The sequence below is a fragment of the Myxocyprinus asiaticus genome, chromosome 16 (assembly GCF_019703515.2).
Source record: "Myxocyprinus asiaticus isolate MX2 ecotype Aquarium Trade chromosome 16, UBuf_Myxa_2, whole genome shotgun sequence".
Classification (NCBI taxonomy): Eukaryota; Metazoa; Chordata; class Actinopteri; order Cypriniformes; family Catostomidae; genus Myxocyprinus; species Myxocyprinus asiaticus.
In genome coordinates this window covers 17897609-17924612 of record NC_059359.1, presented here as the reverse complement: position 1 = coordinate 17924612, position 27004 = coordinate 17897609, and the positions used below count along the sequence as shown (strand labels likewise).

The window sequence follows — 27004 nt, the reverse complement described above, 5'->3', positions numbered from 1 at the left end:
GTATCTTGACATTGCACATAGTAAAGCAGAGCTTCTTACATGTTCACACTCTTCGCACATTATGGTGCTGTTTAGCTCGCCTACAAAAATGCGATCAACAAAATTCATTTTCACTCCTTCCTTCCCATAAGCTGTACAACACAACACGTAAACAAGCATAACATGTTATTTTAATACATTCAAACACAACTAAGACAAATATGTATATTTTTCTGGTGAATTAAATTAATAGATTTTTTTTTTTCAAACATTACTTAATTTAAAGGAATATTACGAGTTCGATACAAGTTTAGCTCAGTCAACAGCAATTGTGACATAATGTTGAATACCACAAATATTTATTTAGACTTGTCCGTCCTTTTCTTTAAAAAAGAAAGTAGCAAAAATCAAGGTTAGAGTGAGACACATACAATGAAAGTCAATGGGGCCCATTTTTAAAGGCAGAAATGTGAAGCATATAATTTTATAAAGCCAATTACATTAATTCTTCTGTTAAAACTCATGTATTATTTGAGCTGTAAAGTTGTTTATATCATTATTTTTACAGTTGATTTAGGGTTATAGGTTTTGTTGATATTACATCGTCATGGCAACAAAGTTGTAAAATTGGATATAATTTTATGCAGAAAGGATTAGTAAGTGGTTTTATCACACTAAAATCATGTTTACACGCATATTGTTTATGTCTTGTAGTTCTGCTTTTGAAACAGTGAGTACTTGATCATTTACGGATTGGCCCTATTCACTTTCCTTGTAAGTGCCTCACTGTAACACAGATTTGTGCTTTTTTTTTAAGAAAAAAATAAAAAAAAATTTTTTTTTTGTGGTAATCAATATTAAGCCACAAATGCTGCTGATTGAGCTCAACTTGTATTGAACTCAGAATATTCCTTTCAACAGTGAAATCATTTGTGAGTGGAATTAAAATAAGCTGTCACTAGATGGCAATATTGTTATAAGTGATGTGAAATGCAGGTGACAAAAGCAGAGATAGAGTACCCTTCACTTGTCGTTTTGTCTCTTCATCAGCTGTCTTCTCGGTGGGGTTGTTAAAGGCTTTGAGAATGCCTGCTTTAATCCGCTGTCAATGTAAACACAATTAGATGCCACTCTGTTAGATAATGAAGCTCAGACAGTTTATGTCACAGAGAGCTCTTTATTGTTACATTTAATAATGTAGACACAGGAAATACATATATATATATATATATATATATATATATATATATATATATATATATACTATATATATACACACACACACACACACACACATAGGCGTCCAAATGTTTGGAAAAATTTACAGATTTTGCTCTTATTGAAAGAAATTGGTACTTTTATTCACCAAAGTGGCATTCAGCTGATTACAATGTATAGTCAGGACATTAATAAAGTGAAAAATTACTATTACAATTTGAAAAACATGATTAGAACTTCTTAAACTACTTCAAAGAGTTCTCATCAAAAAATACTCCACGTGCAGCAATGACAGCTTTGCAGATCCTTGGCATTCTAGCTGTCAGTTTGTCCAGATACTCAGGTGACATTTTACCCCACGCTTCCTGTAGTACTTGCTATAGATGTGGCTGTCTTGTTGGGCACTTCTCACGCACCTTACAGTCTAGCTGATCCCACAAAAGCTCAATGGGGTTAAGATCCATAACACTCTTTTCCAGTTATCTGTTGTCCAATGTCTATGTTTCTTTGCCCACACTAACCTTTTATTTTTATTCTCCTGTTTCAAAAGTGGCTTTTTCTTTGCAATTCTTCCCATAAGGCCTGTACCCGTGAGTCTTCTCTTTACTGTCATACATGAAACTGGTGTTGAGAGGGTAGAATTCAATGAAGCTGTCAGCTGAGGACATGTGAGGCGTCTATTTCTCAAACTAGAGACTCTGATGTACTTATCCTCGTTTAGTTGTACATCTGGCCTTCCACATCTCTTTCTGTCCTTGTTAGAGCCAGTTGTCCTTTGTCTTTGAAGACTGTAGTGTACACCTTTGTATGAAATCTTCAGTTATTTGGCAATTTCAAGCATTGTATAGCCTTCATTCCTCAAAACAATTATTGACTGATGAGTTTCTAGAGAAAGATGTTCCTTTTTTGCAATTTTTGATCTAATATTGACCTCTACTCAAAATTGAACTCAAAACAAAACAAACACAATGTTAAGCTTCATTTAACGAACCAAATAGCTTTCAGCAGTGTTTGATATAATGGCAAGTGATTTTCTAGTACCAAATTAAAAATGTATCATGATTACTCAAGGATAAGGTTTTTGAGTGATGGCTGCTGGAAATGGGGCCTGTCTAGATTTGATCAAAAATGACTTTTTTAAAATCGTGATGGTGCTGTTTTTTACATCAGTAATGTCCTGACTATACTTTGTGATCAGCTGAATGCCACTTTGGTGAATTAAAGTACCAATTTCCTTCCGAAACAGCAAAATCTGTACATTATTCCAAACTTTTGGCCACAAGTGTGTATGTATATATATGAAGTCAGAAGTTTACAAACTCCTTAGCCAAATACATTTAAATTCCTGACATTTAATCATAGAAAACATTCCCTGTCTTAGGTCAGTTAGGATCACTACTTTATTTTAAGAATGTGAAATGTTTGGAAATTGTGGAGGTACCACAATTGTTGAGTTCAGTTCGACGAGAACGGCTGCTGCGTTGCGAGCTCTGACCCAACATTGCAGTTTTTTGTTTGTTTTGTCTACAATTCTTATGTTTTTTGTCTTGGATGTTGTCTGCCTTATAGTCTAAGATAGATAAACACTTCTGGACATTGGTTCTGAAAAAGCACACTGAAAATTCATCAGTAAGTGAATAGAGGACGTTGTACCGATCAAAACTATACGGATCTACCCGAACCAGAAACAATGGATTAAAAGCGATGTTCGTGCGGCACTTAATGCGCGGACCTCCGCTTTTAATTCCGGGAACGCGGAGGAGCATAAACAAGCCACTTATGCCCTCCTCAAAACTATCAGAGCAGCCAAACGCCAGTACAGGGACAAGGCTGAAGGACAGTTCAACACCACCGACTCTAGAAGCATGTGGCAAGGAATTAATATCATCACGGACTTCAAAGGGAATAAAAACTCCGCCGTGAACACCGCTGCCTCTCTCCCGGATGAGCTAAATATATTTTATGCTCAATTCGAGGGAAATAACACCGCCCTCGCGGAGTGTATATACGGTGTATATACGGGTGAATATCCGCAAAGCCGCGGGTCCAGACGGCATTCCGGGCAGTGTCATCAGAGCGTGCGCGAACCAACTGGCTGGTGTTTTAATGGACATTTTCAACCCTTCCCTCTCCTTGTCTGTGGTCCCCACATGCTTTAAAACGTCCACCACTGTGCCTGTACCAAAGCAATCCAAAATCACTTGCTTAAATGACTGGCGTCCAGTTGCTCTGACCCCCATCATCAGCAAATGCTTTGAGAGACTAATCAGAGATTACATCTGCTCTGTGCTGCCTCCCTCACCGGAATCACTGCAGTTTGCATACCGCAACAACCGCTCCACTGATGATGCCATTGCATCTACACTACACACTGCTCTCTCCCACCTTGAAAAAAGGAACACATATGTGAGAATGCTGTTTGTAGACTACAGCTCAGCATTCAACACCATAGTGCCCTCCAGGCTTGATGTGAAACTCCAGGCTCTGGGCTAAAACAGCTCGCTGTGCAGCTGGATCCTGGACTTCCTGTCAAGCAGATGCCAGGTGGTAAGAATGGGCAGCAACATCTCCTCATCACTGACCCTCAACACTGTAGCCCCGCAGGGCTGTGTTGCACACTCTGACATGCTGGTGTCATGAGCACAAACTCTCCCTCAGCGTCAGTAAGACCGAGGAGCTTGTGGTGGACTTCAGGAGAAAAGAAAGAGAACACAGCCCCATCACCATCAATGGAGCAACTGCGGAGAGTCAGCATCCTCAAGTTCCTGGGTGTCCACATCACAGAGGAACTCACATGGTCTGTCCACACTGAGGCCTGAGACGGCTAAGGAAGTTTGGAATGAACCACCGCATCCTCACAGTTCTACACCAGCACTGTAGAGAGCATCCTGACTGGCTGCATCACTGCCTGGTACGGCAACAGCACCGCCCTCAACAGCAAAGCCCTGCAAAGGGTGGTGCAAACTGCCAGACACATCATCGGAGGTGAGCTTCCCTCCCTCCAGGACATATATACCAGGCAGTGTGTGAAAAAAGCTCGGAGGCTCATCAGAGACTCCAGCCACCCGAGCCATGGGCTGCTCTCACTGCTACCATCAGGCAGGCGGTATCGCAGCATCAGGACCCGCACGAGACGACTCTATGACAGCTTCTTCCCCCAAGCAATCAAGACTTTTGAACTCTTGATCTCTCACGATCAATATACATCAGCACTGCACTTTATTAAACTTATATCTCACACGGGACTGTCATAAATTATATTATCTCTTAACAATACTGGCAACTGACTATCAACCGATAGCCTGAATGTCAATACAGCACAATACAACATACTGTATATTTTATATATACTATTTTTATTGTATACTTTGTATTTTATATAGTGTGAATGTGTATTCTATACTGTGTGTATTGTATACTGTACATTGTATATTATTATTGTATATTGTGTTGTGTAATTATGTGTATATTAGATATGTAAATTGTGTTGTGTAATCTGATTTTATTGTAAATTGGTATATGTCTCATCACTGTCATGACTGCTATGTTGCTTGGAACTGCACCCAAGACTTTCACCCACTGTTGCACTTGTGTATATGGTTGTGTAACAATAAAGTGATTTGATTTGATTTGATTATTGTTTTTTCTGAGGTCTTGGCTGATTTATTTTGATTTTCCCATGATGTCAAGCAAAGAGGCACTGAGTTTGAAAGTAGGCCTTAAAATAAATCTACAGGTACACCTCCAATTGACTCCAATTAGAAAAATAAGCCTATCAGAAGCTAATTGGCTAATTGCCTAAAGGCCTGACATCATTTTCTGGAATTTTCCAAGCTGCTTAAAGGCACAGTTAACTTAGTGAATGTAAAATTCTGACCCAGCAGAATTGTGATATAGTCAGTTAAAAGTGAAACAATCTGTCTGTAAACAATTGTTGGAAAAAATTACTTGTCATGCACAAAGTAGATGTCCTAAATGACTTGCCAGAACTATAGTTTGCTAATATGAAATATGTGGAGTGGTTAAAAAATTAGTTTTAATGACTTCAACCTAAGTGTACATAAACTTCTGACTTCAACTGTATATATATATATATATATATATATATATATATATATATATATATACACACACACACACACACACACACACACACATATATATATATATATATATATATATATATATATATATATACAGTGCATTCACAAAGTATTCTGACCCCTTCATTTTTTCACATTTTGTTATGATGCAGCCTTATGCTAAAATGCTTTAAATTATTTTTTTCCACATCAATCTACACTCCATACCCTTTAATGACTAAGCAAAAAAATTATTTTTGATAACTTTGTAAGTTTATTAAAAAGAAAAAAAAAACTGAAATATCACATTGATATAAGTATTCAGACCCTTTGGTATGACACTTGAAATTTAGCTCAGGTGCATCCCATTTCTCTGGATCATCTTTGAGATGTTTCTACACTTTGATTCCACCTGTGGCAAATTCAGTTGACTGGACATGATTTGGAAAGGCACACACCTGTCTATATAAGGTTTCACAGCTGAAAATGTATCTCAGAGCAAAAACCAAGCTATGAGGTAAAAGGAACTGCCAGCAGAGCTCAGAGACAGCATTTGTGTCGAGGCACAGATCTGGGGAAGGCTATAAAACAAAAAATAAAAATTGAAGTTTGGAACAACCAGGACTCAGGACCTCAGACTGGGCCGAAGGTTCACCTTCCAACAGGACAATGACCCTAAGCACACAGCCAAGACAATGCAAGAGTTGCTTAGGGACAACTCTGTGTATGTCCTTGAGTGGCCCAGCCAGAGCCCGGACCTGAACCCAATCGAAAACCTCTGGAGAGACCTGAAAATGGCTGTCCACTGATGGTCCCCATCCAATCTGACAGAGCTTGGGAGGATCTGCATAGAAGAATGGCAGAAAATCCCCAAATCCATGTGTGCAAAGCTTGTCACATCATACCCAAATAGACTTGAGGCTGTAATCGCTGCCGAAGGTGCTTTAACTAAGTACTGAGTTAAGGGTCTGAATACTTATGTCAATGTGATATTACAGTTTTTTATCAAAAATCTAATTTTTGCATTGTCATTATGGGGTATGAAGTTTAGATTGATTTTAGCATAAGCCTGCAACATCACAAAATGTGAAAAAATGAAGGGGTCTGAACAGGGGCGTCATGCACCTAATTTTTTTGAGGGGGCAGCAGGGTCAACCAAACCCAACACATCACCGCCATTTATGCAAAGTTCATATTGCTGTATATGATACAAGCAGTATAAATCACAGGAAACGGTATAAAACACCTGTTTTAATCAGTAATTGTATCAGTAATGGTGGCATTCAATTGCATTTTTACATCTTCAGACATTTCTACATTGCTTTCTTGTGCTCTTGCCACTTTTGTGCACATATTTTCCATACACGACATAAGAGTCAGTGCATAATGTGTCTCAGCTCAACAGAGAGTGAGCTGAAGCCTATCTCTAAAGAAGGTGAACATGTAGCCTTCCCCTGAATGAGGTGATTACTGTAAATGTAGTTTTGGATGTTCAGTGTAAGTTATAGATAATAAAACTAACTAAATGAACTTACTAAAAGAAAATTAACTACATAAAATGGTTTGTATTTTGTGTCTTGTATTTCTCTTTAAATCATCCATGCAAACTCAGTACATTTGAAATAGGTGTCATGGCTGGGGGGCTTGGTTGACACTTAAAAGCACTCTAAAGTAATATTAGTTCTTTTAACATGTATCTATTACCATTACGTTATATTTTATAAAAATGAAATAACTTTTTCAAGAACAAAAATGTCATAATCGCATTCCTGCGGGATTTAATATCAGGGCATGCACAACAACCTGACAACCTGAAAAGAAGTGTATTGTCAAGGGGGGTCCGGGCATGTTCCCTAGGTTGAAGTTTTTAATTTTCTTGAGTTCATATGTATCTATTGGCTAAAGCATTTCTAAAAGAGGCCATTCATACCAGAGTGATATACAGGTGCATCTCAATAAATTAGAATGTCGTGGAAAAGTTCATTTATTTCAATAATTCAACTCAAATTGTGAAACTCGTGTATTAAATAAATTCAGTGCACACAGACTGAAGTAGTTTAAATCTTTGGTTCTTTTAATTGTGATGATTTTGGCTCACATTTAACAAAAACCCACCAATTCACTATCTCAAAAAATTAGAATATTGAAGGGTGGAGAAGCTCATAGCCCAAGTTGCTTGAAGTCCAGTGTTAAGTTTCCACAGTCTGTGATGATTTGGGGTGCAATGTCATCTGCTGGTGTTGGTCCATTGTGTTTTTTGAAAACCAAAGTCACTGCACCCGTTTACCAAGAAATTTTGGAGCACTTCAGGCTTCCTTCTGCTGACCAGCTTTTTAAAGATGCTGATTTCATTTTCCAGCAGGATTTGGCACCTACCTACACTGCCAAAAGCACCAAAAGTTGGTTAAATGACCATGGTGTTGGTGTGCTTGACTGGCCAGCAAACTCACCAGACCTGAACCCCATAGAGAATCTATGGGGTATTGTCAAGAGGAAAATGAGAAACAAGAGACCAAAAAATGCAGATGAGCTGAAGGCCACTGTCAAAGAAACCTGGGCTTCCATACCACCTCAGCAGTGCCAGAAACTGATCACCTCCATGCCACGCCGAATTGAGGCAGTAATTAAAGCAAAAGGAGCCCCTACCAAGTATTGAGTACATATACAGTAAATGAACATACTTTCCAGAAGGCCAACAATTCACTAAAAATGTTTTTTTTTATTGGTCTTATGATGTATTCTAATTTTTTGAGATAGTGAATTGGTGGGTTTTTGTTAAATGTGAGCCAAAATCATCACAATTAAAAGAACCAAAGACTTAAACTACTTCAGTCTGTGTGCACTGAATTTATTTAATACACGAGTTTCACAATTTGAGTTGAATTACTGAAATAAATGAACTTTTCCACGACATTCTAATTTATTGAGATGCACCTGTATATTAACCTTTCCATCAAGGGGCAATATTTGAACCCTGGAGTTGTTTTTCATGGGCATTTTTTACATTTAAAGTGGGCATTGTTGGGCCATTATCTGGCACAACAGCTCTAATTCATATTTCACCTTTGTGGTTTTAATAAACTATAATTGTCGCATACAACAATTTATTAGGGTTTATAATGAATATATTAAGTACATTTCAACAACACAACGGCTAGGGAAGTGTAAAATGGCATCATTTCAAAATCAACTTGTCGGTGGGTTATGTCGTTGATTAGTCAAAGCCCTGTATAATTAGGTTGGAGTAATTTCCACAAGACACCAATCAGACGTTTCTTAGACACTAAGCACAGACCTTCAATAGGATAACAGACATTCAAAAAATAAATAAGCTTAATAACTATAACCTTTGTTTGCACAAAACTGTCATCAAAATCAGAGCAGAAAAGTCAGATAGTAAAATATTGTTGTGGTTCTTTTTTTGGTGTAGCAGTGTTTCTCACCCTTAGATGCATGTTTTATCAATACCCCTTTTTGTTTGTGTCTTCATTACATAATGAGTCAAATTCATACATTTTAATATAAATGAAGTAAAAACAATAGAACAAATAAAAACACCTATAATGCCTAAAACAGCATGTGGGTAGTAACTTTACGCATAGCTGCTCAAAAAATCATCATGATATATGCGTTCGGGTGTATTAACTAAATACAAAACAAGAAATAAGAGAGCACTAATAACACTAAAAAACAATAGATATGGTGTAATAGTACATTTACAAAGGCATGAAATAATGTAGTTATTTAATGAGGCGCAAATTTAGCCTACCTCTATTTCATAAATGAATTTCAAGGGCTAAATTTTTTAGTTTGACCTCTAATTTCAACTACAGAGTATTTAAACCTACACTTAAAAAAATCTAAATATAGAAATAAAATGACACATAAAATATATCAAATATCAACTTTAGAACAATCAAACCAAACAATAATTTACAAAAGGTAGCCTAACTCACTCTTAGATGATAGTCTAAGTGTCTAAATTTCAGGTTGCACGTCAGTGTTTCAAAAAACTATGATAATAAATGAATGGCTCATCTTTAGGCTATAAATAAAAAAAATAAAAAAAGAATCTGTTGATGCATTTAAAATAAATAAAGGACTGAACAGGGCATTGAATTTTAAACACAGGCCTCACCACATTAAAATGAAATGTGTTTTAAATGCCAGCTCTTTACCAGCAGAGGTTTTTTTTGTGTTATTATTCATGAGGGAATCTAAAAGAAAATAACAAGGTTATTAAATAATAATTATAAATAATACAAATATTCTTGATATTTCACAGAAAATTCGCGAAGAAATGATGCAAGGAAAGGGAACGAGGATATACAATTTTATAAAAGAGAAGAACTCACAGACGAGAGATTCGCTCCAACAGTGAATGGACGAATACTGTGGAAATGTTGCCAAGCAAACCATATCTGTTTGTCTTTTGTCTTCTGAAACATGCCAAGAAAACACGGAATACTGTCTCATCACAGCAGTTATCACAATTGCCATCACTGTTTGACACATTACAGTTTTTCAATAGACAGAGAATGTAAACAGAGTTCTCAACGGATACAAAATCTGCTGCTACAGAAGAACCATGTAAAACTGCCTTTCATTACTTAAATAAAAAAATTTAAAAAAGTTTTTATAATGACTGGAGAGGAACTGCTGCTTTCTTTAAACATGAAGAAAAGAGAGTGTTACGCTGCAAAACCAGTCAAACACATTTCAGCACCAAAGGAAATGAACAGCGACCGATCAAACAAAATATTGACAATCTATATTAGACTATGAAAAAAAAAAAGATTCCACTGAGACAGATTGGGAAAGGTTAACTGCACATAAGTTGATTTAATTAATTAGCTTAACATCGTGCTTTCCCATATGTGCTCGACTTTCCCCTTGAGCGCGATCCAAGGCAGCCACGGGACGCCGCCTTTAGCGGAACATGTGACTCACTTGGACTGACAAAAAAACTCTGAAATGTGAATAAAGATTTCTGCCACATACACATTTTTTTTTTTTTTACATGCAATAATCATTCAATGTAGCTATCAAAAGGTAAAAAATATGTTTTTGGAAGTTCAAATAATCCATTTAAAATCCTCTTGGCTCAAATATCTGAGGGGGCACGTGCCCCCTTTCTTTGAATGGGCATGAGGCCTCTGGGTCTGAATACTTTCTAAATGCACTGTATATTGAATTTCCAGACATCTATAAGCAATCAAATAAGTTCCATGATGGTCTTTCTCACTCAGTTTTTAAACTGTTTACCCTTGGAAATTATTATTATTTATTTATTTATTTTTTGAGTTTGTATTGAGGTAAATAAACTAAGGCACACTATACTGCAAGGCAATGAGCACATTTACTTGGTGTAAAGTAAACGTGTGTGCTTTACTAGCACACTGTACAATATATATTTTGTTTGTGTGCAAAAAAGGCATAAAGACAAGTGTTTATGCACTTGTGTGTGTGTGTGTGTGTGTGTGTGTGTGTGTATGAATGTCCCTGTGGTCTTAATCAGAGGTGACATGGTCAGTGACTGTGTTGGTGAGAGAGCTGTTAGAAGACACAGCCACAGTAAAGCACCAATCAATAGATAATTGGCCGTGGTGGCACATTTGTGGGGCTCAACCAGTCTCCCCATTGTCCCGTCCCAACACTCAGGACGGGCTATTTAGGTCAAAAGCCTGGTTAATCCCTCTTCTTCAGCCCCCCCAAACCCCCAGTCTGTGTCGGACCCAGCTACAACACACACTATTTAAACACACACACCCTAAAATAACTACGCCACCCCACACTCTTGAGAAGTTGAGCTCACTTGAGCAGCCCATTCTTAGCATATTTATTCAACAGCTAATTGGTTATAATTAATTTAAATTAATTAGCATATTGTGAACACTGATCCTATTGGCTGATCAACATAAATATTGTGCTGTCCATGTTTGATGGCTGACTAAAGGGTTCTCAGCTCTGTTTCACCACAGCTTAGAGAGGAACTGAAGAAATTTGACCCAAACCGAATCTTTATGAAGTAAATGATCATAAATGTAATAATAACTTCATAACTTAACCTATTTTTAAAGTTGAAAACAAAAATACCTTTTGGGTGAAAACCGCATGTATTTCCATGTCACTTTTTTATATTTATATCTCTCCATCAGTATTAACAGATATATTTGGTGATTGTTTATGAGCTGAAGCACACATGCTGAAATAACGAAGGACATTTAAGCCAGATTGTTTTGTATGTTCTCCCTCTCAGCCTCCCCTAAGAGCAGAGGGAGGGAGATGGGGACCTCAATCACAAAGCCTCAGCAAGCAGCTGACTGCTTCCCAGGGAGTACAATGAGGCCAATCGCGCCACTTGCAAGGTTCCTAAGTGGCACAACTGTCCACATTCACGCGTCTGAATGGGCCTGGCTGGCCCTGCGGCTCATCACCCGATTCTGCACCCGTTTTCTTAGGGCAGTGAGGGCCACAGGTGTGGTTGCTAAGGTCTTGGCCCCTGGCTCTGGGCACGTACAAAATAAGCGACCCACAAGCTAAGTCTTGGCCCTACAATTCTGCAAGAACCACCCTATTAAATCACTTTGCATCTTCCAAGCAGAGGTCAACCCCCCTGTCAGCTTGCAAATGCAGGCCTTTGCAGCGATTGGTATAGTTTATACACTACTGGTCAAAAGTTTTGAAACACTTACTCATTCTTTATTATAATGTTTTTTTGTTTTTTTTTTCACGTTTAGAAAAATAGTAAAGTCATCATAACTATGGAATAACATAAATGAAACTATGGGAATTATGTTGTGACTAAACAAAATCCAAAATAAATCAAAACTGTGTTATATTTTAGCATCTTCAAAGTAGTCACCCTTTGCCTAGAATTTGTAGACATCTTGACATTTTCTCAATCAACTTCTTGAGGTATCACCTTGGAATGCTTTTTAAACAGTATTGAAGGAGTTCCCATCTATGTTAGGCACTTATTGGCTGCTTTTCTTTATTATTTGGTCCAAGTCATCAATTTAAAAAATAAATAATAATTTTTATTAAATTTTAGTTTTATAATGAAATAAATTAATATGGTGGCACAATTATATTTTTGTCTTCAAAACTAATTTCAAACATTAAAGCATACGCCTTCAGATCAAAAGATTTTTAAGATCATGAGAAACATTTTAGTTAAGTGTTTCAAAACTTTTGACTGGCAGTGTACATACAATGAGGAAGAATGAGAGTGTGCTTCTGAGAAAAAGTAGCTCTTAAGCTGGTCACACACTGGGTGACAAGCGCCAAGCTGCATCATGGGTAGGACAAGGCACAGGTATCACACATAGAACGCATTGGTGCAGTGAATAGAGGTATGTAGCAGTCCAAAACAGTGAACCAATTCACTGTACAGGCCAGAGTTACATATGAGGGTTTTGGCACTTGAAGAATTAACACATAGACTTCGAGGAGTTTGCAGGTTGGTGTATGGGAAAAAAGGGCAACTATGCAAACTTAAAGTTTAGAAACGCCGACATTTATTATACAATTTCTAGCCTGGAATAGGCTTCATCAAGGTGTCAAAGCACAAAAACAAAAACTTGATAGCTACTGAAAAATTACCAAAGCACAATGTATCTTCTAACATAGGCTGAAGTTAATAATGTACACTCACTGAGCACTTTAGTAGGAACACCTCTACACCTACTTATTCATGTGATTATCTAATCAGCCAATCATGTGGCAAAAGTGCAATGCATAAAATCATGCAGATACGGTTCAGGAGCTTCATTTAATATTTACATCAACCATCAGAATGGGGAAAAAATATGATCTCAGTGATTTCGACTGTGGCATAATTGTTGGTGCCAGACTGGCTGGTTTGTGTATTTCTGTAACTGCTGATCTCCTGGGATTTTCACGCACAACAGTCTCTAGAGTTTACCCATGAATGGTGCCAAAAAACATCCAGTGAGCAGCAGTTCTGCGGAAGGAAATGCCTTGTTGATGAGAGAGGTCTACTGAGAATGGCCAGACTGGTTCGTGCAGACAGAAAGGCTACGGTAACTCAGATAACCACTCTGTACAATTGTATTGAGCAGAATAGCATCTCAGAATGCAAAACACTTCAAACCTTGAAGCAGATGGGCTACAACAGCAGAAGAACCCATCAGGCACTTATACACAGGTAGACAAGTATCTATATCCACAGTAAAATGGGTCCTATATTGACAACGTGAAAGGCTGCTCAGCAAGGAAGAAGCCACTGCTCCAAAACAGCCATAAAAAAGCCAGACAACAGTTTGCAAGTGCACATGGGGATGAAGATCTTACTTTTTGAAGAAATGTCCTCTGGTCATGGTCTGGTTTGGCCATAATGACCATCGTTATGTTTGGAGGAAAAGGGTGAGACTTGCAAGTCGAAGAACACCATCCCAACCGTGAAGCATGTGGCTGGCAGTATCATGTTCACTGGTGCAATTCACAAAATAGATGGCATCATGAGGAAGGAAAATTATGTGGATATATTGAAGCAACATCTCAAGACATCAGCAAGGACGTTAAAGTTCAGTTGCAAATGGGTCTTCCAAATGGACAATGACCCCAAGCATACCTCCAAAGTTGTGGTAAAATGGTTTAAGGACAACAAAGTCAAGGTATTGGAGTGGCCATCACAAAGCCCTGACCTCAATCCGATAGAAAATTTGTGGGCAGAACTGAAAAAGCATGTGCGAACAAGGAGGCCTACAAACCTGACTCAGTTAAACCAGTTCTGTCAGGAGGAATGGACCTAAATTCCAGCAACTTTTTGTGAGAAGCTTGTGGAAGGCTACCCAAAATGTTTGACCCAAGTTAAACAATTTAAAGGCAATGCTACCAAATACTAACAAAGTGTATGTAAACTTCTGACCCACAGGGAATGTGATAAAATAAATAAAAGCTGAAATAAAATCATTCTCTCTACTATTATTCTGACATTTCACATTCTTAAAATAAAGTAGTAATCCTAAGTGACCTAAGACAGGGAATGTTTTCTATGATTAAATGTCAGGAATTGTGAAAAACAATTCACAAAAAGGTGAATGTAAATTTCTGACTTCAAGTGTATGTCCCTTGATGAAATTGGGTACATTTAATGTGATTTCATAGAAAATAATGTGAGTGGAGCTCAGTGGGACAATAGAATTTTGAGCAGCATGTGAAGTCTTAGCTGGGCTCCATCGATGCTGTTTCTTGTTCTATCCACCTTTTTTCTGAACGCGGAAGTGTTCCATAATTCATAATGGAAGCCTGTTTTCGTTTCTGGTTTCCGGTGTTTTCACTCGCATCGTTGTATGTTCTTAGCGGATAATGATGATGTTTACGGTGTTAAATTTGTACAAATTAAAGCACATATGTGCAAAAGGAGTGGGTGAATGACGTGAAACTATGGACCGAGGTTAATTACATTGGTATCATTAACTATTTCAAGTTGTTATGACAGCCAAAAACTGCACAAGTTAAGCCTAAACTAATTTAACACTTAAAATGGTTGTTGTTCTCCTTCTGGAACGCTCATATTCAAGTGCTGTTTTACTAAAAAGAAATCAACACTCTTGGAACGCTGCTTGCCCAATCAGATAAGAGGACCACAATTAACTGTTTTACAAACAGAATTTATCATTCGTCAATTTTATTCTGAGCTCAATACTCACCTTCGTCTCCTCCACTCTCATGGAGTCCAGGAGGTAGTGCAGCAGTTCTTGACTGTCTTGTTGCTGGTAACCCTTAAAGCGAGGGGCCCTGCAGACAGACAGACAGAGAGAGAGAGAGAGAGAGAGAGAGAGAGAGAGAGAGAGAATCAAAATTCATGTCACACAAACACATTGGCACAAAAGCATAGCGACAAAAGGAGCCAAAGCCACGCAAACACCAATTAGCCCCACACAAAAAGCAATCGGCAGAATATAGATAACTAAAGACTGGAGAAGAATGGACATAATCTTCTCTCAAGGCCTTGTCTGTAATGCTGCATGAGGTGACTCTCGCTGTCTCTCACCAGGTTTCTGGATCTTAGAGGCAGCTATTATTTTTCATTGACAACTTTCATTCAACCAGTTGAGGTCAATCACACACACACACACACACACACACACACACACACACACACAAAAAAACAAACACACACACACACACACACACACACAATTTCATACACCGAGATATATAAAAAGTATTTAGACCTTTAACCAATTCTCTCATTCTACTGAATTACAAATCATAGATTGGAATTTAGTTTGGTGATATTTTTTATTACTTCAAAGCACTGAAAATTAATTTAAAAATCTAAAATACTGAATTAGTATTTAATTCCCAGAGACACCTTTTTCATCAAAAACAGCTTCACAGAGAGACCATGTAACATAGTGTGTCCAAGCGAATGTTTAGATAGATGAATTGAACAAGCTCTACAAAGTAGCTTTGGGTCTTATAGAGTCTGGGTTTTACTAGATGTTAGAGGATGCTGACAGGCTAAGTAAACAAGAACAAACATATGGACAAGACAAAACAAACAAGATAACATAAACAAAAATAAAAATAAATAGTTACTATTGCACACTCTCACACCAGAGCTGCACACTCCCTTCTGCATGGGCTCACCACCCTTTTATAACACACAGGTCATTCCATATTTGGCATAATTAAATTAATATTTTAACAACAAAATACTTCATATCGAACAATGAATTCTAAAAAAAAAAATGTAATAAAAAAATTACAATTTACCTAATATCTAAAAACAATTTAGACATTTCAAAAGCATAATTTTTTTTACCCCCTTTTCTCGCCAATTTGGAATGCCCAATTCCCACTACTTAGTAGGTCCTCATGGTGGCGTGGTTACTCACCTCAATCCGGGCGGCAGAGGACAAGTCCCAGTTGCCTCTGCTTCTTAGACTGTCAATTCGCACATCTTATCACATGGCTTGTTGTGCATGACACCGTGGAGACTCCCAGCATGTGGAGGCTCATGCTACTCTCCGCGATCCACACACAACTTACCACGCACCCCATTGAGAGCGAGAACCACTAATCGCGACCACGAGGAGGTTACCCCATGTGACTCTACCCTCCCTAGCAACCGGCCAATTTGGTTGCATAGGAGACCTGGCTGGAGTCACTCAGCACACCCTGGATTAGAACTCGCGACTCCAGGGGTGGTAATCAGCGTCAATACTAGCTGAGCTACCCAGGCCCCACTAAAGCATAAATTTTAATAAATAACCAATATATATATTTTATTATACATCTTCCTGTAAGTATAATACGTATGGATGCGCCTGCCTTAACGCGTGTACACATGCCATAACAATGCACTCTACCAGCCATTCGAATGTATGGGGTAAGTCCCCATTTTACAATGCTTCCCTACATATTACCCAAGCAATAAAGGATGATAAACAAAGTCATTCCCAACATTCAGAAACAATACTTACAAACACGCTTTAAACATCCTAAGCACGCGGCATAATATGCATCTTATACACCGCGCGATGTGGTTTATTCTTTGCACAAACAAATACAAATATTTGACAGTGCTTGTTTTATACGTGCATGTTTGTAACATTGTTCTCTGTTTAAACAAACATTACATTCCACTCCCGCACTTTGTCATTCCCCCAATCAGTACAAAAAAGCACATACACTCACTGAGCACTTTATTAGGAACACTATGGTCCTAATAAAGTGCCTGACATGGTCTTCTGCTATTGTAGCCCATCTGCCTCAAGGTTCAACGTGTTGTGCATTCTGAGATGCTATTCTGCTCACTACAATTATACAGAATGGTTTTCTGAGTTACTGTAGCCTTTCTATCAGCTCGAACCAGTCTGGCCATTCTCCATTGACCTCTCTCATCAACAAGGCATTTCTGTCCACAGAACTGCTGCTAACTGGATGTTTTATGTTTTTGGCACCATTTTGAATAAACTCTAGAGGCTGTTGTGCATGAAAATCCCAGGAGATCAGCAGTTACAGAAATACTCAAACCAGCCTATCTGGCACCAACAATCATGCCACGGTCGAAATCACTGAGATCAAATTCTGATTTTTTTCCCCATTCTGATGGTTGATGTGAACATTAAATGGCGCTCCTGACCCGTATATGAATGATTTTATGCATTGCACTGCTGCCACACGATTGGCTGATTAGACAATTGCATAAGTAGGTACACAGGTGTTCCTAATAAAGTGCTTAATGAGTGTAGTTTCTCCAAATGTCCCATAACAAATTATTCAGCATTCTCAATGGACACGCAGTGCTCTTACAGTGAGGGCGTATATTCACATCGTCAAAGACCCCATGAAATCCAGATTGGAGTTTCGTGACTTTTAGTCCATGTCTATTAGCTTTGGTGCCATCTTTTTGCAAGTCTACTCCTAACAGTTGACAAAATCATATAAGATATATGCATTTAACTTTTCCAATCTTTCTCTTCCATGAAAACAAGCTAAAAATATTGCTGACTTATCTTGCACTACACAGATTTTTGTCCAATCAAATGCTGCTCTATAGAATGAGAATGTCCCTTCCCCTAACACCACCTGTCAGTGACTAGCAAGTAGCAAATCATAATTCATGGCTGTGGCAAAACTAAACTTGGTTGGTTATTTAAAGGTGCAATATGTAACTTTTTTCATGTAATATTCGCCTTTTATTTTTTGCCAATGTGTGAACGGCTTGTAACGCAACTTAAAAAATGAGCCCTTCCCGGACTTCCTAGGTTGCCTATTAAAGCCTGCAGACTGATTTTCATGCGAAGGGAGCGGGTCGCTTTTGCCTGGAAAATCCAAAGGATGTGATGTTTTTGCGTGCTCCTGAGAGCCTTGCCTCAGTGCTTCCGCTATTCAACAGCGACAACATACTGCAACACTAGGTAACGTTATCTTAGAAATTGAATCCAGCAAACGTCCGGCTCCCAGCACAACACCGACTCCTACAAAAAAACAAAAAAAAAATTCCCGTCTGGCTAAGTGGGAACGTGATCGTGGTCGAGCAAAAACTAGACTGAACATCAGCAGGGTATTTGATTCCTGGAGGGACATTCGTTTGGTTTTGGGGATCAAAACCGACCCTGAATTGGCATTCTTCTTATTGGACAGGTAAGCTTACATAACTGCAAAGCATGTGAAATATAGTGCCATAAGGACTGATCTGTGTAATTTTAGCTAACTTGATCTTGCCTGCTAACACTGACGAACTGCAAGCTACCTTGCTTCGTAACTTTCAAATAATTTCAACGATCTTCTCTTATCCTAAAAGTCAGGTATGCTGATTCACAGTAACTGACATAATGTTAATCTGTAATTATTCAGCAAGGTAAACTACAATAATACATGAAATGAATGCTAGACAATGTTCAAGATAATGCAAAAAGCTCCATTCATTAGTGTAACTTAACTTGGTTATACAGAAAAAATATACAATCTATTATTATAAAACAATAGCGCATCGATATCAAAATGACAGCTGTGATGGAATCACATCAATATGAATTGTGTCAACATATTTATAATGTACAGTCTATTTTATAAACAGCTACTGTCAACATCCACCAAATTTAGCTAACAGCTATTGATAAAGCTGGCTAGCTAGCTAACACCGACATAGGCTATTGTATAAATGCAGTCAATGTATCATGCAAAGAAAAGTGATTACTTCAAACTACAGTCTCGCAAAGTCAGACCTATATCCACACTTTGTTTTAGCCCTGTTCCAGCACTGGAGAGTCAAATATAATATGCAGTCTCGAAGTAATTTTAATTATGCTACCTCATCTGTCACCATGAAGCCGGTGAATCAAGTTCAGTCTCTTTGTTCTGTTCCCTATGGAGTGCGTGCGATCACGAGCTACAGGCTGCAGTTCACTTAAGGGCCACAGGTGTCATTAATAACAAGGGTTTCTGAATCTTACATACTGCACCTTTAAAAAATAAAAAAGTGAACAAGCTAAAATGTTAACCTTTCTGTCTGAGAAAGAAATACATTAACACAGGAAACCAAAACTGTGATCCTCAAGCAATTTCATTGTATGTGAGTATGAGCTTTGCTTACTGTTCAGATGCTATTTTGTGCAATTCTTTAAAGTTGCCTTGTTTACATTAAGTTTACTTTTGTAATGCCCACAAAATATTCTCAATAAATTTAAACCGTGAACAGTCAAGGTTTCTGAGACCATTGCATTCAAAGTGCATTTCCTATTACAGATACTGGTTAAACTGTCTAAAAACAGTCTAGACTTAAACTGTCTAGAAACTATAGAACAGAACCAGACATAGCCATGTCAAATATGACAGAATGCAGAACAGAGCGTATAGATCAATGTAGATATCTATTGAGAGTACGGTGACGCCATGCGAAGGGCAGACGTGTGAGAGACAGCTCTGCGAACTTTGCTAATTTTTTTATTATTTTCATGATATAATCCAGTGAAATTCGATACACCCAGTTACACATTTGCTGTTTGAGGTAAACATGGCAAAGAAGTCAAATTCATCGGGCTCTGGAGACATTAAAAGACACTTACGGGTTCAAAATGAAAGCCCAGACAGGCCTGTGGACTGGGGACTCGATTTGGATGGTGCGGTGGGAGAAGGAATCTAGCGTCAACTGTCTAACATGTTGGTGCTGTTGACGAAGGTACTTGCGGACTTGGAGGATCTCGCTGTAATACGTCGATCGATTACGGCGATGGAAAAAAAAATTCTCTGAGCTAGTCACAAGAGTGACAGATGTTGAAAAACGAATTGATTATTTGGAGGCATCAGAGAGGGAATTAGCTGCTAATCCGCCCGCGACCAAAGTTGATTTGGAACGTGTTCTTGAAAAGCTTGAAGATCTTGAGAATAGAAGCCACAGGAATACCATTCAATTTGTTGGAATTCCTGAGCATGAGGAGGGCAGAGATATGGTGAAATTCCTAGACGAGCTTTTCCCGAGTCTGCTCAACATAACAGGCCACAGAGTCCCAGCTCACAGATCCGCTGAGGGAGGAAGGCCCTGAACGATTTTGGCCAAATTTTTGAAATCATCCGATAAAAATCTCGTGTTACGCCAGGCGAGGAGCAAAGGAAAGCTTTCTTGGAAGAATTACAATATTTTCTTGTTCCTGGACCTTGCGAACTGGACGAGAGAAACGCGATCGGTTTAAGGAATGCAAGAAACTCTTATATCAGCGGAAGATCACTTTTGCTCTGATGTTTCCAGCCAGACTGAGAATAAACACCAAGGACAGCAGCAAAGTATTTACATGTCCCAATCAGGCAATGTCTTTTATTGAAACAATGGATGAGTAACCATTGGGTGTTTTTCTTGTGAGTGGATTGACTCACTGTATATACTCTGGCTTTCGGAGGAAGCTGGGCGCCATTTTTGTTTCTTTTTGCATTGGCTCCGCCGAGTGGTTGGAGTTTGTTTTGTTTTGTGGATTAACACTTTTCCTTAAAGAAACTTTTGCATTGACGGAAGATCACTTGTACAATGAAGTTCCCGGGCAGATTGAGAATAGACACTACGGATCACTGCAAAATATCTACATGCCGACACAAAGGATGTCTTTTATAAAGTTGGCGGACTGTGTAAATTATGGGACATACTTTTATGCAGCCTCCAAGTGAATTGACTCTTGACCATCCGAGGAACCGGATGCGTGTTTTGTTTCCTTTTGTGCTGGTTCCACCTAGCGGTTAGAGCTTGTGTTGTTAAATAACATTACTTCGGGACAGTTATGGATGAATCTGTCAGTTCCTTGTGCTTATGCCTCCTGTTGGCTGGAGTATGATTTGTGGAGTATTTTCATGGGACATTGGAATGATTATGTAATCTACTGCACTCATCAGCTGGCTCACTGAAGATTTGTTTGTCTGACCGAGGAAACTGAACGGCTTTATATCAGCTGGAGTTTATTTTGTGAAGGAACACACCTTTAAGACTGTTCTGTGAATGAGTATACACGTTCTTTGTGTTTATTCTGCCTATTGGCAGGGGTTTATTTTACAAAATATTTGATGTTATGTAATTTTGCCTTACAAATTTGTTAGGCAAAACTGAGCAATCCGATGGCAAAGTTGTCCTGGGGGCTCTCGTAGGCGTACACGGACTCGAGTTTTAAGGGATTGACGCTGGTTGGCGCTTTTGTGCGTGGGGTTAATGCGCACATTTTTCTTTTTTCTGTTTGTTTTGTTCAGGGTTTTATTGTTGCATTGATGTTGAAATGTCAAATGTTAATATGAGTGTACTATCTCTCTCCACGTGGAATGTGAATTGTTGGGGCACCCCATAAAAAGAAGGAAGGTTATTTCTTTTCTTAAACATAAGAAATATGATATTGTGTTTCTTCAAGAAACACATCTTTCCCCGCAGGAAGCTGAAAAATTTGGGAAGATATGGGGTGGACATGTTTTCTTTAGTGCTGGCTCAAGTAAGAGCAAGGGAGTCATTATATTGGTAAATAAACATTTACAATTCAAATTTCTCAAACAGTTTAATGATACATTAGGAAGAGTCATTATTGTTTTAGCAGAAATTCAGGGGCAAAGCTAATATTTACGCACCTAATGCTGATGATCAGAGCTTTTTTATAGATCTTGAAGGGATGTTACAAGCCGCTGGCACCCCTCATGATATAATTTTGGGAGGAGACTTTAATCTTTTGATGGACTCAGTCCTTGATCATAGTGAAGCAAAAGTGTGCAAGCCTCCTAGAGCAACATTGACGCTTCACAGGATGTGTAAAAATCTTTTGAACCCATCTGGTAGGAACTATAAACTGTTTTCATCAGTCCATAAGATTTATTCTAGAATAGATTTTTTTTTATATATCCAAATCCTTCATTTCATCTATTGTTGATTGCTCAATTGGAAATATCTTAGTCTCGGAACACGCCCTGGTTTAGAGGTGTTGCCACATATAGAGGAAAAGAAATCATATAGTTGGCGCCTTAATGTATCCCGTTTGCAAAATCCTGAATTCCAACAAATGTTAAAGACTGAAATCAGTGTTTATATGGAGACCAACTGGTCCTCGGTATCCTCTGTGGGTGTGGCTTGTGAGGCACTTAGGGGTCGGATCATACAGTATACCTCATTCATCAAAAAATCCAAAGCACAAGAACTCGTGGAGTTGGAAGGAAATATTAAAAGGGCAGAGGCAGAGCTGAAGTGCCGTATGTCATCTGACGGCCTCAGAGAATTGACCCGATTGAAATACAGATATAATACTATTTTGTCGCAGAAAGTGGAGTTTTGGTTATTCAGGCCAAGACAGTCATACTTTGAGTCGGGGGACAAAGCAGGGAAGCTTTTGGCTAGATATATAAAGCAGAGAGAGTCTTTTTCTACCATTCCCTCAGTGAAATCTGCTGGTGGTGAATTTTTTACCTCAGCCATTGATATTAATAATGCCTTTAAAGAATTCTATCTTGATCTTTATAGTTCCACATCTTCGTCTACTGATGAAGATATTAGAAACTTTGTGGAACCATTAGATCTTCCTAAACTGAAGACTGAGCAAAAAAACGCTCTTGATTCTGAGATAACCTTGGAGGAGCTTGACGAGGTAATTAAGTCCCTACCTACTGGCAAGGCTCTGGGGCCAGATGGTTTTGCTGCAGAATTTTTTAGACCCCATGCTACAGAACTGGCTCCACTTTTGTTAGAAGTTTATACTGAATCATTAAAGAAGGGAAAGCTTCCTCCAACCATGACACAACCATGACACAAGCACGGATCAGTCTGATTCTTAAAAAGGACAAAGACCCAAGCGAGTGTAAAAGTTACCGTCCAATCTCCCTGATCCAACTAGATGTAAACATTTTGTCAAAAATTTTGGCTAACCGATTAAGTAAGGTTATGACATCTCTTATACATATAGATCAGGTGGGGATTATTCGGGGCCGCAGCTCTTCTGATAACATCAGGCGTCTCATCAATATCATGTGGTCAGTAGCGAATGATCAGTCTCCGGTCGCTGCCATCTCACATGACGCCGAAAAGGCGTTTGATATGGTAGAATGGGATTATCTTTTTAAGATTTTGGAAATGTATGGGTTCGGGAGTACATTTATTGGTTGGATTAAGTTACTTTATAAACACCCCGTAGCAGCGGTACAAACAAATGGATTAATTTCAGATAATTTTACTCTGAATAGGGGCACTCGGCAGGGTTGCCCTCTTTCCCCATTATTGTTCTGTCTTGCCCTGTAACCATTAGCAGCCGCAATAAGAAAGGAGGATGATTTTCCAGGGGTGACGGCGGGAGGTGTGGTGCATAAGCTTCTGCATTACGCAGATTATATTTTATTACTCGTCTCCGACCCTACTAGATCTATGCCTTGCCTCCACAGAATTTTTAATTCCTTTTCCAAGTTCTCAGGATACAAAGTCAATTGGTCTAAATCCGAAGTTTTGGCTTTGACAGCGTACTGTCCAGTAACGGCCATCCAGCTGGGCGCCGTAGCTTTAAATTCCCTCAAAAGATTATGGGAGGAAGATTTAAATTTGTTTTTGTTTTGAGTGTGGGCTAGGATTCTTAAAAATGTCAAGTCTGCATCTAGAGATGCAAGGGTGCACCTTATGCAATTTAAGATTCTACATAGATTTTTTTGGACCCCTTCTAAATTGTATAGGCTTGGTCTTAAGGACACACCCACCTGCTGGCGATGCCATTTAGAAGATGGAGACACCACCCATGTTTTTTGGGGGTGTCGTAAGATACAGGAGTTCTGGTTGAGGGTCCAGAATTTTATGGCCAACGTATTGGGTACCCGGATCTCCTTTTGCCCCAGGCTCTGTATTTTGGGTGACGGGGCAGTCATTGATGTAGGAGATAAGTACATGAAGAATTGGATCCTGGCCGGTGTAGAGATTATCCTTAGAGGATGGAAGTCAGCTGGAGCCCCCTCGTTTCATGAGTGGTGCGAGGAGATGTGCAGGGTGGCATATTGGGGAGAGTTATCATATAGAAGGCTAGGCAACATGGATATGTTCATCAGGAGGTGGGGCAGTTATTTGGCCTTTTTGGAGGGCTCTCGGGGAGGGAGATGTTTTGTTTTAAATGTGTATGTTGTAGCCTTTTGTTTTTGAACATATACTTTTTTTAAATGTATTTCTAAATATTTTCTTCTGTTTTATTGTTTGTTTGTGTGTCTTTGTCAATTGTATTTGACCACTGGGTTATCTGTTTGTGTTGAGTGGTGGGGTGGTTAATGTTCGGGAGGAAGGGTTGTAAATAATATAATGTGATTCCAAATATTCTGTTTTTTTTATTTTATATATATATATATATATGTTATAAGGAATCAATTAAAACCTTTAATAACAAAAAAAATGTAGATATCTATTTGTCCTTCCTCCAAGCTAACCCTGTAGTAAATCTAGCAGAAAACAGGCATTTGGGAGATAACTCCTTAGATTGCCTGGCGTTAGCCAGATGTGAGCCAGCTGTGGGGGACATATGTGCGGCTGGATTTGGCCCTGCATCAACCTGTTGTGCAGTGTTAGCATTAAGGCTGGATAGCTGGTCAGGATGATGGGAAGGCCATTTGGCCTGGTGATAAATGCAAGGGTAAAGGGGCAAGTCAAAGTGTTGGGTTGGGATGCCTGGGGCTGCCAGCTGCTCGTAAATGCTTTTGCTATTACCTGCTAAGCTAGGAAGCTGTTTCTGTGTGCATGTAAGGACAGACTAGGTGAATGAATGCACTAGCAGGACGGATAGTTAGGCAGTCTGGAACGCCTCAAATATGGACTGATGAGGTCGGACGTTCTGCCTGGCTCTGAGTGACTGGAGTGGGGAAAAGAAATTCCAGCCACCTGTACCTACCAGGTCATGAGCAGAGGGTCTGGAAAGATGGCCTCCCTTCACCTCTCTGTTTCTTACTATATCTTCTCTCATCAACACCACCCTTATGCAACTCTTTGCCTTTACTATGGTAATGTACAGTGGCAGCACACTTTAGATTGCAACATGTCAGGACACATGAGAAAACCACATGTAAAAATTCAACTGGTTCACAAGTTTATATATATATATATATATATATATATATATATATATATATATATATATATATATATATATATATATCAGTTGTAAATACAAGTGTTTAAAAATATTTTTGTGTAAATGTTTCAGGTATTTTTAAATACTGTATTAATAAATTTAAATAAACATATTTTTAAATAAAGTTAATTTTATACATGTTATATAAATTGTATTATAATTCAAATATATAAATACATTTTAAATATAGTAAAATAAATTGTACTAAATATTGTGTAAAATATATTACAATTGTTCCACATATTTAATTTGCCATAAATTTTATTTAGGGCTGCCAAAGTTAACGCATTAATTTTAGATTTATCTAATATTTTCAACATATTTACGTGTGTTGTAAGCATTTCACTAATTTTATTTTTAAAGTTTTGTTTAATTCTAATCTAATAAGGATGCTTGACTGCTGAGTGTAATTATTAGTTCCCCTTTGTGTCAGTTCCAAATAAGCATTTAATTTCAGCAGTTTTGTTTAAGTTGCAAACACTGTCATTAAATTAGATTATATATCACATACCACATATATCACAATTAGGGCTGAATGATTTAGACCAAAAATGTAAATTCGATTATTTTGAAAAATACTGCTATTGCGATTTGAACTGCAATAGGTTTACCACGTATAAAAAATAAAAAACAGAGTTTCCTTTTCACCAAAATTAAGATATATGGGCAAACATGCTCTACTGCCAATAGAAATACAGTTCACAAATGAGTCCTCTTAAAAAGAACCAAATTAAATAAATGAAAAATACAGTGAAACATAAAGGGGGGAAAAACACTAAAGGAAGACATTTCTGTTTTGTACTAGATTTGACAAAGGCCTTTTAATGCAGAGAAACATCCACTCTTCTGTCCACAAAAACACAGTGTTATGAGGTTACTTTAGATTTGGATAGTAACTTTTAGCAGCCAAGAATATTTGGAAATACACAAATGTGCAATTAGTAAATCTAGAGCATTGTACATTTAACGAGCTCAGCTCATTAGCCTGATGCTGTGCTTTAATTATGTGAAACACTACAGAGAACAGAGCTGCGCAAACACATTAAGCATAGCAAGCAGCACATGCAGATTATTTATTTCTTTAATTAAACTGCAGCCTTTGCGGTTTGATAATCACACTACGTCATATAGGTGATCTCAATTTTATTTTGATTAATCATTCAGCCCTAATCAGAGTCATATCAGCAATTGGCCATAATGCTATCAAAACATCAGTACTGGCCGTTGAAAAACTTCTAATTTTTATGGAATGCTTACTCCACTCTTGTACTCCAGCTAGAGTATGGTGACAGTTCAAACAGTACATGGATCAGACTGGTATGAATGAAGAATGCCTTACAGAAAAGCAAGAATAGAGTGAATGTGTTCTGAAGGAAAGCTGACAGGTGAAAGGGGCTCCACTGGGAGAGGTGGGAGAGAGCAGAGAATGTTCGGGAAACTCATTCCACTGGAAGAGAAGGCTGAAGGAGCCTGTAGCAGTGCAGCCAATATGGCCCTGCCACAGACGGACAGCTGCAACCACTAACACAATTAACAGCGGATGAGTTAGTACCAGACGCCAGGCAGACCAAGCACAATGCTGCAATGCACACATGCACACACAAGCATACAACATCAATTGAATGTACAACACTCATGCATCTT

The 27004-nt window shown here is 38.4% G+C and overlaps 1 protein-coding gene across 5 annotated transcripts in view; it reads right to left on the bottom strand.

Moving 5' to 3' along the window:
* The window catches only part of LOC127453917 (ubiquitin carboxyl-terminal hydrolase 45-like), a 79906-nt gene that overhangs the window by 14126 nt on the left and 38776 nt on the right, over positions 1 to 27004 (bottom strand). For 2 of the 5 annotated variants that reach the window (XM_051720693.1, XM_051720692.1), the window contains exons 9-11: positions 14957 to 15044; positions 1000 to 1081; positions 40 to 131 (exon numbers count right to left, since the gene is read on the bottom strand). In XM_051720693.1, coding sequence (XP_051576653.1) covers positions 40 to 131; positions 1000 to 1081; positions 14957 to 15044 — 262 coding nt within the window. Of the gene's footprint in view, positions 1 to 39; positions 132 to 999; positions 1082 to 1336; positions 1999 to 13639; positions 13734 to 14956; positions 15045 to 27004 lie in introns of those variants that run through there. The other 3 variants (XM_051720694.1, XM_051720695.1, XM_051720696.1) reach the window with 3 other exon arrangements.